Source organism: Microtus oregoni, unplaced genomic scaffold, assembly GCF_018167655.1.
Source record: "Microtus oregoni isolate MIOR12 unplaced genomic scaffold, Mior012 000027F_ref0000203, whole genome shotgun sequence".
Lineage (NCBI taxonomy): Eukaryota > Metazoa > Chordata > Mammalia > Rodentia > Cricetidae > Microtus > Microtus oregoni.
In genome coordinates, this window is record NW_024543086.1 from 31,255,230 (window position 1) to 31,272,209 (window position 16,980).

At 41.5% G+C, this 16,980-nt stretch overlaps 1 protein-coding gene across 6 annotated transcripts in view; it reads left to right on the forward strand.

Annotated features, from left to right (window-relative positions):
- Positions 1–16,980, forward strand: part of Mrtfb (myocardin related transcription factor B) — a 165,959-nt gene that overhangs the window by 107,430 nt on the left and 41,549 nt on the right. For all 6 annotated transcript variants that reach the window (XM_041676522.1, XM_041676526.1, XM_041676524.1 and 3 more), the window contains 3 exons: positions 11,877–11,942; positions 13,841–13,896; positions 14,564–14,639. In XM_041676522.1, the coding sequence (XP_041532456.1) occupies positions 11,877–11,942; positions 13,841–13,896; positions 14,564–14,639 (198 nt within the window). The remainder of the gene's footprint in view (positions 1–11,876; positions 11,943–13,840; positions 13,897–14,563; positions 14,640–16,980) is intronic.

Below are 16,980 nucleotides of genomic sequence, written 5' to 3' on the forward strand. Positions count from 1 at the left end.
CAGAAGACAACACAAATGTGCAGTGCTTCCGTGGGCCTCTCTTCATCCTGCTCAAACCACACGTGCATTCCAGAGTCCTGCGACGTCAGTCTCTTAATCACTCCAGCATCTGCTTGGGAAAAGCTGAAACTGAGACATGTTGGTTGCCCCTCAGTTACTTCTGTAAATGGATCATCAGTTCCAGGGTATTATTTCAATCCTGGCTTTGCTGTTATTCCAGCTTACCACCCTTTCCTAGACTGCTCAGGTTTGGGTTTTGTTCTCAGAATCTTTCCTGAACCTGCAGTTTGCCTTACCCTTGTCCTATAGTTACGGAACATATACTGACCCCTCTCTCCGACTGCAGCTCACTCTTTCCCAGAAAGTGTCATTTCTGCCTGTTTTTGTGATATATAGCCCTCCCATGCCCCCCCCCCACTTCCAAAGCCGTGCTTTGCTTTGGCTCGCTCAGCTCATGCTATTCCTTGTTATACGTGAAAATCCCTTTAATCATATCAAATGTAGGAAACATTTCGACACTGGTCATTTTAATTTGAAAAGCCAAAAATTTTTTTTTATTTTTTATTGAAAAAAAATTCCACCTCCTCCCAGCTCCCATTTCCCTCCCCCTTTCACTCTCCCCCCCACTCCTCTCCCCCTCCCTCTCCAGTCCAAAGAGCCATCAGGGTTCCCTGCCCTGTGGGAAGTCCAAGGTCCTCCCCCCTCCATCCAGGTCTAGGAAGGTGAGCATCCAGACTGGTTAGTGAAAAGCCAAGATTTTGTAACAGTATTATGTAAGTTATATGTTGGTGTGTGTTTTGAAGTGCTTTCCCACCAGAATTCCACTTCTTGTATATTCTTTATCCTTCAGCCATTTGCAAGATGGGCCTAGAAGGTACTGAATGCCATGTTGGTCCGCTTGCTAACGGCATGCAGACTGATGTGATGAGCCCATGAGTGCAGTCAGGTGTCTCAGCTCTCAGGCACATGTGCAGACATGAAGCCCTTCCCAGGAAAATGGGTTTCTCGGACTCATGTGCCACCATAGGATGTTATGCTGGGCTGGTGTGCCGTCCAGGATGAGAGCTAGGAATGCAGCTCTGCAAGTGGCTGAGTAACAGCCAGTGTTACTGGATTTGTCTTTCACATGATGGACCAGCCCTTGTTAATGTAGAGACTCCAGAAGGGGAAGGGGACTGTTGCAGGAGGTCCTTCTCCTCCTCCAGCCTATAGCCGCTGAGATACCAGCCCATTGGGGCGTGGTCTCTCTCCCTTTAAAAAAGCAGCTACTTCCCTTTTCGCTCTCTTCGCTTCCTGCTCTGTTTCCAGCGACTAGACTCCTTCCTGATTGCGCAGAGGGCTGTTGTCTGAGACAGTGATCTGTAAGTTTTTTCTCCTTTAAATAAATACCACCTAATTAATCATAATTCCAAACTGGTGTGGCATTGTTTGTGACTAATGCCTTCACTTGCCCCCCCCCCCCCCCCCCCCCCCCCCCCCCCCCCCCCCCCCCCGCTCAGCTGCCAGCCGCCAGTTCAGCTTGGCTCGAGCCCCTCCCTTCCTCAGCCGCGGCCTGTGCCTTGTGCATGGAGCCAGCAGTTTTTCTTGTGCAGTTATTTATATTTTCCCTTTAGACACCTCAGATTGACTTCAAGTCCCTACGCACCCTATCATCTGCCTCCCCATGTGGATTTAAACTCCACAGGCCTGCGTAGTCTCTGCCCGCGTGGTTTGCTCTTTTCTGAGTCGTTTTTAAATCTCCCTTGCAAGTACAGCTCTTAAGTGGCGCGAACCAGAGCATGCGGTTGCCGGTTGCTGAAAGCTGCAACCCCTCAGGGTGACTCTGTCAAGTGGAGGCATAAGCGGCTTCCAGGTTACTCTTCTCTACCCCTGGATTCTGGGTTTATGGTTCTGTGTACGGAATTGATTTAATTACATTTACTTTGTTGAGCAACTTGCATTTCCCAGTTTTTAACAAATACTAGGCGGACACTGAAAGAGGACCCTGTTTTCGTCGCGACTTGGCAACAGCGCCACCTGCTGGATAATAGGTAATATGGCAGTTTTCGTTTCCAACGCGAATTTTACTGTTCTGGTTGCCAATACAATGGGTTATATATCATGCAAGGTTTATATGACTATGGGGATAACTTAATTTACTGGTTACTAGGTTTCAGTATTCTTTTGAATATTCTATCATTTAGGAAGAATATGGCACTCCTAAGAACCATACAATCTTTACTAGAAACTCATGCAGGTCAGGAGATTCAGGATTCAAAAGAGACAATAATAAAGACAATAATAAAAAGACTTGAAATGATTGAAGAAATTATTGGAGCTGGTGAACAGAGTAAGAAGGTACAAGGACAGGATACAATGCCAACACCAGCTATTAGAACTGGCTTACCCAGGGTTTTAGCGGCATACCCTATACTTAATTCTGACAAAGCATCAACTTCTAAAGGCTCAAAGGGAGTCAGAGAAGCTAGATGGACACCAATAGCAATGAATGATCTGAAAGAAATTAAGCAAGCTATTGTTAATTTTGGCTTGCACGCTACATATGTAAAGGAAATGATAAGGACTTGGGCTTCTAATGCTAGAGCTACCCCCCATGATTTCCATCAGTTAGTGTCTGCAGTTTTAGATAATGGACCTTCCTTGATGTTTGGAATTTATTTCAAAGAAGAATCCAAACATATGGAACAGCAAGAAAGAGCAAAGGGTGTCGAGGTTTCCCAAGATCAAATTCTTGGTGCAGGAGAATATGCTGATCCACAGGTCCAAGCTCTTTATGATGAATGAAGTACTGTGTCTATGTCACCAAGCAGCTTTAAATGCTTGGAATAGGATACAAGATCCAGCAAAAAGGGTTGAATCATATACCAGAATTAGGCAGGGACAGAGAGAACCCTTTATTGACTTTTTGCAAAGATTAATTAAGGCTCTGGACATAGGGGTAACAGACCCAGAAGCTAGACGAATACTTCTGGAATCTCTAGCTTTTGAGAATGCAAACATAGAATGCAAAAAGATAACTTAAAGTCTAGATCAGCACCTATGGATGAATGGATTCAGCATACGAGGAATGTTGAGACGTTTAGCTATAATGATGAATCTTGGGTAGGAGAAGCGATTTCCAAAGCAATGAGGAGACATCAAACTGCCAGGTGTTTTAATTGTGGTAAATTAGGACATCTGAAAAGGGATTGCAGGCACAAAATTTCTAGGAATATTATCTCCTCTGGGAATGACAAAAATAGGAGACCTCAGCCTTCAGGTATATGTAGGAGATGCGGTAAAGGTCGACATTGGTCCAATGAATGCAGGCCACCAACAGACAGACAAGGCAACCCGATACCATCGGGAAACTCCTTGAGGGGCCTCTCGCAGGCCCCCAAACCAACAGTGGCCCAGTCATTCCCAGTCACAGTGGAGAACGTGCCTCACCAAGAAAATTAAAAGCTCCAATTTCTGCTGTAAAAAGTAATACTGGTCTAAATGATGGATTGCGCATGGAGGATGAGTCAAAAAACCCAGTAGGACAGAGTAAATGTGTATTTTGGCAGACTTCTATTAATGATCAAAGACCAAAGCTAAGAGTCTGTATAAATGGCACTTTTATTGAAGGCTTATTAGACACAGGTGCGGATGTAAGTATCATTACTCCAGAATCTTGGCATCCGAATTGGCCTCTTCAAGAGGTAGATGTTCAGTTCCTGGGAATAGGAACCCTATCTCGTGTAAAACAAAGCACAAAATGGGTTGAATGCATAGGGCCCGAAGGGCAAATAGGAAGACTAAGGCCATATATAGCCAATATTGCCATAAATTTATGGGGCCGTGACCTGCTACAGCAATGGAATACCCAGATTAACTTTCCTGTAGTTCCAGGAACTCATAATTCTGGGAAGGATATGATGAGGTATTATGGGAAAAGGTCAGCAGCCATTCAGGCTGTACAAGAACATACAGCAAATACCAAACCTTTAGAGGTACCAACGGCCCTACCTTTAAAATGGCTAACTGAGAAGCCAATATGGATCAAACAGTGGCCTCTAGCTGAAGATAAACTACAGGCATTGGAACAGCTGGTGCAAGAGCAACTAGATGGTCACCGTATTGAAGAATCAACCAGCCCTTGGAATTCTCCTGTGTTTGTTGTAAAAAAGAAATCTGGTAAATGGAGAATGGTGACAGATTTAAGAGCTGTCAACAAGGTAATTCAACCTATGGGCCCACTACAATCTGGAATTCCTTTGCCTTCTCTGTTACCAAAAGGATGGCCTCTTATAGTTATTGATTTGAAAGATTGTTTTTTCATTATACCGTTACAAGAAAAGGATAGAGAAAAATTTGCCTTCACAGTGCCTACTTATAATAATTCTCAGCCTAATAGGAGATAGCAATGGACTGTCCTCCCACAGGGTATGCTCAATAGTCCTACATTGTGCCGATATTTTGTAAGTAAGCCATTGGAAATAATTCGTAAACAATTCCCCAAGTCCATAATTTATCATTACATGGATGACATCTTGTTATCTGATTCAAATAAAGATACTTTAGAAAGGATGTTTGAAGAAGTAAAGAAAGTCTTGCCTAGGTGGGGATTACAAATTGCCCCTGAAAAGATTCAAAGAGGAAATTCTATTAATTACCTAGGTTACAGAATAGGGTTAGAGAAAATTAAAACGCAAAAGGCACAAATTAGGAGAGACCGGTTAAAGACTCTTAATGACTTCCAAAGGTTGTTAGGAGACATTTCCAGTCTACGACCAGCTGTTGGGATAACACCTGATCTAATAGTTCATTTAAACAAAACCTTAGATGGTGATAAAGATTTGAATAGTCCAAGAAAACTGACAGCTGAAGCAGAAAAGGAACTGACAATGATTGAGGAAAAATTACAGGAGGCACATGTGGATAGGGTGAACCCAAATCTTAGCTGCTTCCTAGTCATATTGCCTTCCAGAATTTCTCCTACAGGGATTCTAATTCAGAGGGGAGATATTATTTTAGAGTGGATATTTATACCTAATAAACCAAGTAAAAAATTAAAAACTTATGTGGAAAAAGTCTCTGAATTAATTATAAAAGGTAAGCTGAGACTTCGTCAACTAGCAGGTATAGACCCAGCAGAAACTATAGTGCCTTTTACTACTGAAGAAATAAAAAAGTTATGGGAAGACAATGAACCGTGGCAAAGAGCTTGTGCTAATTTTTTTTGGGAGAAATTAATAGCAACTCTCCCAAAAGTGGTAGACTTAACCTCATAAAAAGAACTTCTTGGATTCTTCCTAGAATTGTACGTGATGCTCCAATAACTGGAGCCCCTACGTTCTATACCGATGCAAATAAATCAGGGAAAGCAGGTTACAAGTCAGATGAATTGAGTAAGGTGGAACAAAGCCCTTATAATTCTGTCCAGAAGGCAGAATTATATGCCATTCTTATGGTGCTAAGGGATTTTAAAGAACCTCTTAATATAGTTACAGATTCACAATATGCAGAAAGAGTTATCTTGCATATTGAAACCGCTGAATTTATACCAGATGACACAGAGTTGACTTCATTGTTTATCCAGGTACAAGACATAATCAGGAATAAGCTTTGTCCGATGTACATAACACACATCCAGTCCCATACAGGTCTGCCTGGTCCTCTAGCACAAGGTAACGCTGACATTGATCAATTATTGATTGGAAGTGTGTTGCAGGCCTCAGAATTTCATAAAAAGCATCATGTCAATAGTAAAGGCCTAAAGAAAGAATTTTCCATTACTTGGCAACAAGCCAAGGACATTATAAAGAGATGTCCCACTTGTTCTTTCTATAATCAAACACCGTTGCCTGCAGGGAGTAACCCAAAGGGTACTAAGAGAAATGAAATCTGGCAGATGGATGTGTTCCACTTTATGGAATTTGGTAAATTAAAATATGTACACCACACCATAGACACGTATTCAGGTTTTCAATGGGCTACTGCCCTGAGCTCAGAAAAGGCTGATTCAGTAATCACACATTTATTGGAAGTTATGGCCATCATGGGTACACCTGCACAAATAAAGACAGATAATGGTCCAGCATATGTATCTAAGAAAATGAAACGCTTTTTTGATTATTATAATATAAAACACATTACAGGTATACCAAATAATCCTACAGGTCAGGCAGTTATAGAAAGATCAAATCGTACTATAAAGGATATGCTGAACAAATAGAAAGGGACCAAAAATACCCCCAGAAATAGATTACATAATGCTTTTTTAACCTTGAATTTTCTTAACGCTAATGAGAAAGGAACGACAGCAGCAGAAAGACATTAGATAATGGAAAAGTCTGCTGAACTAAATCAACCGATTTATTTCAAAGATGTGCTGACCTCTCAGTGGAAGCCAGGAGATGTGCTACGTTGGAGAAGGGGTTTTGCTCTTGTTTCCACAGGAGAAGAAAAATTGTGGATACCATCAAAATTAATTAAGTTTCGATTTGAAGAGGAGAAACCTCTTGGAAAGGAGAAATGACAACTCATCCACAATGATGATATTCATGCAGGTGCTAAGAAAAACATACAGAATGGGGGCAGGGTTCTGTTCTTATCTCCACAGGAAAACACTCATCTTTGAAAAATTCAAGGAACCCTGGATGTTTGAATACTGACAGATGGAAAAATACCTGCCCAATAGGAAATATCAAGAAAACTGAATAGGTTGTGTAAGTAAAATATATTAAACCATATTTCTAAATTTATAGAGCTGGTTTTGAAGTTGGACTCTGGCTCAGTTCCTCTCCAACTCTAGGCCTGTTAGTAAGAGAAAAACCCAGAGTTTCTGGAGTTTCTGTCTCATGTCAAGAGCCATGATATGGGACAGAAAGAAATATGAGTTTAGAAAACATCTTTGATTTTCTTCATATCTATCATACTTTTCATTGACTATATCTATCATGCCTTTCATTGAATATATATATGTATGTGTATATATGTCTATATGATTAATGTTTTAGTTTTTCACAATGAACAATGAGTTTTTCCTGAAGTGACATTTGAAGTTTCCAGGAAGAAGATGGGGCCCCATAACAACAACTCCACCTGGTTGATATGACGTCATGATACTGATAGCGCTACTACAAGACCTGTTTTGGTTACCAGCTGCACAAGACTATCCCAACTTGGTTAGCTGAAATGGTGCACATCTTGTACAAGATTCTGGCCTGACCTCCACAAAATACTCAGAGACTATTTGCAATTTTAAAAGACATTGATCTTGAAATTCAACCATCATTTTACTTTCACAGAATCCCCCACAAAGAACGTCGCCCCCATGACATCTGGAAGTAATTCTAGAGGACGACGTCCCCTCTCCCAGTAAAGTTTGCCCCTGGGTTTAGGGACATCATTTAGGGGTTGGGAGGTTGGGGGAGGAATTTTATAAGCTCAGGTATCATTTTGAAAGAAAAAAAAGAGGGATGATGGGATAATTTATAATTGTGAGTTACTGTTTTTAGACAAATATATAGGTATTGATTCTTGTATATTGATACAAAGTTAAGTTATATTGATTATTGTATGCATGCATGTTTCTACCTCTGGTTAAAACATTTTTATGTATTGACATATATTGTATTGATATATATATATATATTGTATATATTTACCATATTGCAGTGTACATTTCTACCTCTGATTAAGATACTTATATAATGTTTGTGTATTGATATATATTTACCATATTGCAATGTATATTTGTACAGTGTTTATATTTGGAGGTCATTATCCTCATTTGTTACACAGTTGTTTATTGTCTTAGTCTTTAAGTTAGATAGATATTGAGAATTATATAGATTAGTAGTCATCTAAGTTTGTCATTTATAATTAGACTAATCAGGTTCTTTAGATATATAGATATTATACTCAGTATAGATAGATAATCTTCAACCTCTTCAAAGATCTGTAGAAAATGGCCTTTAATCTAACTCAGAATTTCATGATAGTGAGACACAATTGCTCCTGGCAACACCGCTCTATTCCCAAGAGAATGTTGAGCACCAAAGACACTCTACCTGGAGCCTTTCTTTTTGGCAGAACTGGCGTTTGGGCAAAGAAATGCCCATACCTCAACCACTGACAGAGATACTGAGCGTGCATCAATGGATAAAACAGGGCTGTCATATCCTGCCAAGACAGGGTAAGATAGTTTTGAAAAGTTGCTTGCCTTTGAAAATGGTATGTCAGTTATGTTAGGCCTTAGCCAATGTTGGTTGCTTCAACGCTGCAAACATGACTTTGGGTGATTGCCCAGGTAGCTAGTTGTCTCTGTGATTTGTTGCATGTTTTGGAAGTTGTCTTACTGAACTTCCTAATTACCCAGGTAACATCATTTCCCTTCTCAGATCTTCGATGGGGTTGAAGACTATATAAATGTAGTTACTTTTCTCTCATGACTTGGCCAAGTTATTTATTATACAAGACCTAAGCTAGTTAGAATAGGATATTTGTACTTATTGTATATCATTTCATAGTAGGTTTAGAACTCTCTTACTTAAACAAAAGGGGGAGGTGTTTCGGGAGGTCCTTCTGCTCCTCCAGCCTATAGCCGCTGAGATAACAGCCCATTGGGGCGTGGTCTCTCTCCCTTTAAAAAAGTGGCCACTTCCCTTCTCGCTCTCTTCGCTTCCTGCTTCGTTTCCGGGGACTAGACTCCTTCCTGATTGTGCAGAGGGCAGTTGTCTGGGACGGTGATCTGTAAGTTTTTTCTCCTTTAAATAAATACCACCCTATTAATCATAATTCCAAACTGGTTTGGCATTGTTTGTGACTTACGCCTGCAGGGGACCTTCCTGGTCAGGCATCTCGGCCACAGCCATTGACACCTCTGTGGTCAGAAAAGTCACATCTTCTGTTGTCAAGGTTTCATGCTCCATGATTCCTTTCACACTCCCTGAAAAGCACCAATAAATACACTCTGCCCAACCTCTGCCGCCCAGTGTGCTGCACCCGGCTGCCAGCCTGTGCTCTGTGCTGTGCGTCCTACTAAGTTGGCGAGTAGAGTACTAAAGGAAGTTGCTCTTTTCTAAAGTCACCAGTCTATGCTGTGCGGTTCTGTATAACCAGTGCCTTCTGACCTCACTGCTCCTCACCTGTCGTGTGTAATATGAACCAATTCGGTAGTAGTATTTTCAAATTCACCAAGATTTGCAGTGTACTGAGGTGTCTCTGTTCCCCACCCTCCTCAGCCAATGTCCACCAAGCACTACAACTGGCCTATGCCCCTGTCTACCTGCACCTGTGTACTAGATATTGTGTCCCTTACTGTCTCCCTTTGGGTATAGACAGGGTAAAGGAGCTAGGCGGCCAACAGACATAACTCACTGCTTCTAAGTCTGCCTCCTCCAGCAGTGCGTACAGCAGAGGTCTTAGAGCAGTGCTGTGCATGTTCACGTTAGGGGAACTTAGACAGGGAATTTTGAGAACATCAGTTAAGTCATCTGCTCCGTTTAGGCAGAATGGCCTAGGCTGTGTAGGGGTTGCTTATTTTGGCCATCTAGGAAACTGGGTGAAAAACACAGGACTTGTGTGTGGTGTTTGTTTTTAAAATTGGTGGTTGGTGCCTCTTCTCTGTGGTATGAGAAATGTATTATCTATTCTCTGCCTCTAGCTCCTGGCACACAGCTCCTAAACTGGTTTCCTAGGTGGCAGGAGGAGGGGGTGAGTAAGCATCTTCTATGAGCCTTGATCTTGTCCTCAGTTCCTCTGTCAGGCTACTCAGTGTTGTCAATGATGAGAACATCTGGAGTACATTAGATGATAGGTAGCAGGGCGCCCCTGATGACTTCTGGGTACCTTTAGTTCCAGGAAGGCACAAATGGAATAAGAGGAAGGTTGGAAGCCCAGCAGAGGACCCCTCCCTGTGCATCTCTTCCATTGATCTGTTTCTTAATTGTGTCCTTTATACGAAAGCAGTAATCATAAATAAAGTCACCTTCCTGCATTTTGTGGAAGAATCAGACAAATACTCAAGTCTGAGGAGGATGTTGTAGTATGAATAGCCTAGGCTAGGGACTAGTATTTGAAATTGGGAGAGTCCAGGGAGTCGTGCCTTCACTCAGAGTATATAGGGTCAGATTTGATTGGAATTGTAGACATCAGGTTGCTATCCTCAGATTGAAGGATGGAGCTACTCCTGTGCATTTGCAGTAAGGAGTGTTGGCCCGAGGAATGCATCAGAATGGCATGCATCCATTCTGTGTGCTGGCCACACGGCAGCAGATATGTTGTACCCAAGACTGTCCTGTGCTTGTGGGTCCCTGAAGTTACCAGTGTGAAGCACAAGCTTGCTGATGGGATAACTGCTGGTGCCTTGATGTCAATGTGCAGAAAGTGTAGTGTTCAGTGTCTCCTAACTACATGTTATGTTTGGGGTTTACTTTTTTAAGGGGCCATTATTGCTTCTGTGACCTTTCTTTGAGGATCCGTGGGAAGGAGGAACAGACACTGCTTGCTGCTGACAAGTGACACCCTGATTTGTTCCTTGGGATCCTCCCTGCTGTGACCACCTTAAGTACCACCCACCTTAGCCTCTCTATCCCTGAGAAATGCTAGTGTCAGGCGCATGCACGCTGTTTAATTGCTTTTACTGTCACAGTTTGTATCAACTTTTTACACTCTAAATGCAGTATCAGTAAAACTTGGTGGCTCAAAAACAAACCCGTCACATTTCTGTGTTCAGGTCTCATCTAGCATTGATAAGAAGATGTTTGTAAGAGCCATTGAGCAGTTCAGGCAGTTGTGCAACCTAAGGCAGGACTGTGCTCCCTGAGGCACGTAGGGTCTCCTGCCTTTTGTCCACCGTGTCTCTCCTCACCATTAGAGATACATGCATATTTTGTTTTAGCATGTTGGTAAGGTTTATGGACACCCCTAGTCATCCTAACCATAATTTGAAAATAAAAGCAAAACAACTTAAAATAACTAGGAAAAAAGTTTCTGTTTTACTTGCTGTGTTCTTTTTAAAATAGACTTGTTTTCTAAATTGAATAACTAGAGATGCTGTAAGAAGAATCTCCTTGAAAAATCGGGGGAGGGAATAAATTAATTTGACAAACTGGATGTTTGCATTTCCTGATGTGGGCCTTATTTCTACAATTCTACAATTACTATGTGGTGAACAGCGACACCAGTTGATTATAGCTCTCTCAGTACTTGTAGGGCAAGAGCCATTGTGTGTTTATGCAAAGACTATTAAAATTCATAACTTAGAAGTTTCTCTCTGGCCTAATTTATATTTATTCAGGTAACACTAAAACTATTTCTTTCCAATTCTTTCCTGGTGGAGAAGTCCTTCCAAACTAGCCAGTCTTTTCTTAAAGTAAATTGTTACTATTAACATAGAAAAATTCAAGGAATCTCATATGTTGCTCCGAATGAGATTTCCTTTGAACAAGTCATTATGTATAAGCTAACTACCAATTTGCTTGAGTACTGTTTGAAGTATTTAAATAGGAAATGCCTAGCATTCATCATAAATTCAAATTATTAACTAAACAAAAGAATTGCTAAGTAAATTCAGAATTCACCAGCAAGCAGAATCACAATTTTTTTTTTTTTTTTTTTTTTTTACAACTTAGTGCCAAGTAATGTCTTTTCTTATCTCCTTTCTTAGGACAAGACCTCACCCTACATGTAGTTCAGGATATCTGGAACTCAGTTTGCAACCTGGCTGGCTTCAGATCTGCAGTGGCCCTCTTGCCTCAGCACATTGAGAGCTGGGGTTACAGACATGGCTACCACACTCAGCTTCCCAATTGATTTCCTTCTGGTTAGATAATACAGTGGGTGTTTAGTAAAGGAACTGCAGGACTTGGGGCTACAGCTGCTAATACACTCTTTCCTTCCTACAGTGCTCCAGCTGAGGCTGCAACAAAGGAGGACAAGAGAACAGCTAGTGGACCAGGGCATCATGCCACGTAAGACCTAGTCACTGTTGTCTCTGGTGTGTGGGGACTGATCTCTTTGTAGTTTCCGCGAGGGCTCATCTGTGAGGAGAGCCAGGTGACAGCATGGCCCCGCTAGGAGGAGAACCCTTAGTACATCTTTTTAAAAGTGGGCTTGACTTTTACAGTAATGAAGAATGTCTTTAAGACACTGTAAAGTTCTTTTTCAAAAGATTTATTTATGTATTTTAGGTATATGAGTGAGTGTTCTACTTGCATGTATGCCTGCACGCCAGAAGAGGGCGACAGATCTCAATACAGATGGTTGTGAGCCACCATGTGGTTACTGGGAATTGAACTCAGAACCTCTGGAGGAGCAGCCAGCTCTTAACCTCTGAGCCATCTCTCCAGCCTCCCTATGGCATTCTTAACTGTGGGCTTTAATGTCTGTTCAAACTTTGAACTCTGCTGGTACATCTGAGGTTAGACCTGTAAGAGTAATGTGATACCATGACCTTCAGAATTCTACCTGAAGTAACTCAAGGTCATTCTCTGTGGTGCTGGGCTGTGATCTACCTGATTGCATGCATCTCGGATTTGCAACTGACAGAAAGCTATTTACAGCTAGTTAGTTTGGTCTTTCTGGCCTGAGTACACTTGTTTCCTTCAAGAGATTCATAATTCATAAGAGTTGATTTTAGAATATTTATCTAAACTGTTTTCTTTACCTTTAACCACCAGCTTTGGGAGTTTTAGAGGGAAGAATAGTTGTTTTCTATAGACCATGAAATTGTATAGCTGGACTTTGTTTAGAAGCTAACTTTTCTAGAAGTTAATTTATCCCACTTTAAACCACTAGAAATTACAGAGCAAACAAACAAACTCATTTCCAGCCCAGAAATAATTTATCAGTTAATGAAGATGAGGAATGTTTTGTTTGTTTAGCAGTTTTTGTCATCCATGAAGTTTTTATAGACTACTTACTGTTAGTCATCTAAGTATCTTAAGTCCAGCTGTGGTCGCCCAAAGCTGCTTTGAAAATCTGCTAGGCATCTCCACCACCACAGTCCTCCCCCAGCCGGTTAATCAGTAGCTTCAGATAATGATGCTTAAGGTATACTGCTGCTAGATCAGCCCAGGCTGGTGTAGAGAGCTGGTCCTCAGCCATGCTGGCAGGGATAGGTTCCTGGGAGCCTCTGTGGTGTCCAAAGGACCAAACTAAAAGATTATGCTCAAGGCAACCTTCACAGGGAAGCCTAGTCCTATCTCCCACTCACTGGCCTGTGCCCATGGTTTTCACGTGCTGCTCTTGCAAGACAGTGCTGGATGTACACAAATCAAGATTCTTCAAAGGTGATAGACTGAAATACAAATACCACATCCCCTCATGATACAAAGAACATAACCCTTTAAATTTAGGATACAAGATTTAAATCTCAGTTTGGCCAGCATTTAGCTATATGACCTCAGGGACTTGCACACATCTTATGCTGGGGCTCACACTCACCTTGCAAGTTTATTTGGGAGACCAACAGCAGTCATAACTGTGCTTCACCACAGGGTCCTGCGGTTGTGAGTTCTGAATAAATGAGTGCTGTGTGTCCCCATGGTCAAGTTCCAGGGCCACATGGGTTTTGTCTAGCAGCCTGTATGAGCACTATGAACAAAGACCATGGAAGTCCCCAGGCCTTGGATTGGTCCAGCCTGGCACTTACCAGTTATTATACAGCAGCTCTGTTTGGAATGTCCACTGTTTTCTTTGTGATCTACATCATTTCATTGGGTAACAGTGAGGTCTTCACATTTTGGAGGGGTTTCGTAAAGGAACTGTAAATAAATGTCAGCACAGATGTGCATTGCCGGGGTTAGAGTGGCAAGCTAAGATATGGTGCTGTTTATGCTGTGGAAACCATTTGTTTTCTTCCTAACAGCTTTGAAGAGTCCGGCAGCATTCCATGAGCAGATAAAAAGCCTGGAGCGAGCCAGAGTAAGTAATTTCACTTTTTAAAAAATCTTTATTTCTCAGTTGTATCCTAGGCGCCAATATTCCTAAATATATTGATTTAGAATACACACATTCTCTCCAAGAAGTGCAGTATAGATAGCACGCACTCTGGGGTAGATGGATTTTTAGGTGTATAGAAAGTGGGTGACAAGAAGTCTGTTTTGCCGGGGGAAGGGATCTGTTAATGCAGTAGGAAAATGGAGTGTTATAGGAGTTTCTTATCCCTGTCCAGAGAGCAGTAACAAGCTCCTAGACCTATTGTTTGGGTATTGAGTGCAGTTTTAGAGACTGTGCTAAGAACACAAATAAAATACATTATTATTTTTAAGAATTTTAGTATCTAAATAAATTTCTACTTTTCTAAGTATTGGTTTCATATAAAAGGATTAAATATTATGTTTATTTAAAGCTCATCTTAAAATTTTGAGCTTTTCTCAGTTTCACTGTAAAGCTCTGTAAAGTAGTTATTTTGTACCAATACATGTCAAACCCCTGGACCATACTGAAGGCTACATTGAAGTCTTATGCTAGTTCTCCTAAGCACTAATTTCTGGTTACTCTCTCAAAGATACAACAAAAAAGGGTTTTTAATTTATTTTTGAAGAAAATATAAAGCTACAATAAATCATGAGCAATATTTTTTTTAAAGACTGAAAACTTTCTGAAGCACAAGATCCGGAGCCGCCCCGACCGCTCTGAGCTGGTCAGGATGCACATCTTAGAAGGTAAGGTTTGTGTCTGCGTGAGGTCCACCATTTCCGTCTGTTCCCAGCTTAGTAACTTTTACCCCACGGGCAGACGTCCTTTAAATTGGATAGCACTGTGAAGACTCAAAACCTGACACCTGGGGAACCTTTGCACTCTAGGCAATCACTTGATGAGCTGGTTCCTAAGTTTGACTTGTACTGTCCTAGAAGGACTTTTTTGGTCCGTAGGACTTCTCTTATCATGAGAGAGAGGTGTCATTAAATCAGTGCACACAGTGCACATCTAGCCCTAGGTTTTTGACAGCTTGGGTCTCATTGATATTTACCCAAAATGATGCCCTCACATGTCCCTACTCCTTTGTATTGCTACTTCGTTCTGTAATGGTCTTGACCTGACTATTACTAATCGCCTTCAGAATACATGGCTCACATGGATGCCCTTCTGAAAGGCAGCATCTTCATCAGAAATTCCCAGAGTTGTGTTTCTCCTTCATTCTGCTTCTGTGACTGATTTACTAAGCAAGAGCAAGGGCTTGATCCTTTGAACAGTCTCGAGTGTGTTAGGCTTTAAGGAGAATCTAGAAACATTGCAGATATTTAGAGACAGTGTGGGGCAGAAAGAGCCTGTATTCTCCAGGCCTAGTGACAGATTAGGATGATTTTCACATGCAGGACAACAGCCTGGTAGCTCAGACACAGCCAAAGGTGCAGTTCTTCAGGAGGCTGTGCATCCACTGGTACAGTTCTAGGGACTGGGGCCCAGCAGTGAGCAGGTAAAATTGCCTGCCTTCGAGCACCACATGCTTCAGGGGAAGACAGAAAAGGGAACAGCCAGGCAGCTATGACTGAGAAAGGACACAGATTGATAACTGTATTAGAATGTGCTCTGAAGAAGTGCCAAGTACCATCTTGGGCTCCACAGACCTGAAGAGTGTGTTCTCCTATCTGTGACCTGCTTGGTCCTGAGCAGGAGGTGAGAGATGTTACCTTTCTCCACCATGGGTTGTGTTCTCAGAGGTTCCCTGAACTAAAGAACTTTTTAGATTCAGTATTAGGATAGAGTACTACAGATTTCAGGGATCATCGACTTGAGCAAGCCCTCCACTAAATAACACAACAAAGAACATGTAGTGTGCATGTGCGCGCGTGTGTGTGTATATACCGTGCTGTCTATATTTGCTTTCTGACTCTAGAAGATGTCGTTAATAGAATTAAAGTGAAAAGAAATACACCTACCCATGTTTTTCTTTTATAAAAAGAAAAGAAAAAAGGAAGAAAGGCCAGGGGGATGGAGAGATGGCTCAGCAATTAAGAGGATGTTGTATTGGTCTTGTAGAGAACACTTTTTGGTTGGAATGCACATGTCAAGCAGCTCACAACCTCCTGTAACTCCATTTCCAAGGGATCTGATGCCTTCTTCTAGCTGCCATGGACACCAAGCACATACATGGGACATGTCACCCATGCAAGCAAAACATCCATACACATATTCTTAATATAAGAGTCTATACTGAAACATGCATTCTCAAGTTGAGATCTGAAGAATGAGAAAAAATATATCATCTTTAATTTTTGAATCACTTTATTCATATATTTTGACATTAACCAAATTTAATTGAATTGCGTATTTGACAGGTTAGAGTCTACATTGTTTTCTGAAATTCAACAGCAAAAATTGAGCCTCAGCTTCATGGAGATAAGGCGGAAGTGAGACAGACAGAACCTGCCAGGCTACTTTGGGAAGACTTCCCTTGCAGGCTTATTGCTGCTCTCACTTAAGGTGTTAAGGGGAGAAGGGAGTGAGACTGAAGGCTCTCCTACTTTGAGCTTCCCAGTAGCATCAAAAAAAAACTAACTACAACAACAAAAACCCAGCAACATGATTGACTGTCTGATCCTGTTTTCCCTGCACATAGTGTTCTGTACAGTTCTGTGTGCTTCATCTCATAAGAGCTCAGAATCAACTCAGAATTTGGGGTCATAGCTCACCACATATTTTTAAACTAGCAAAAACATAGCTCAAGACAATGGGAGGTGATGCTAATGGCTTACTCCAGGCAACAACTGACAGGAAGCAGAAGCATTGGGAGAGCTACAGTGGCTTCATGTCCTTTGTAGCAACTCAGTCATTTTAAGTGTATGAGCTGGTGGTTCTGCATACCACAAACTCTGTGTAAAATGAGGGGTTTGTTCCAAAATAAACTCAAATTCTTAACAATGATAACTGACCCTGAGATACAGTCGACCCAAGAATATTAATTATAGCTCTTCCCACTGAAGAAAGTAAGGAAACGTCTATCCTAAGATTTAGTGCCTCTGTTTCTAGGAACTGTCTTTCTAGTGAAGCCAAATGAGAACC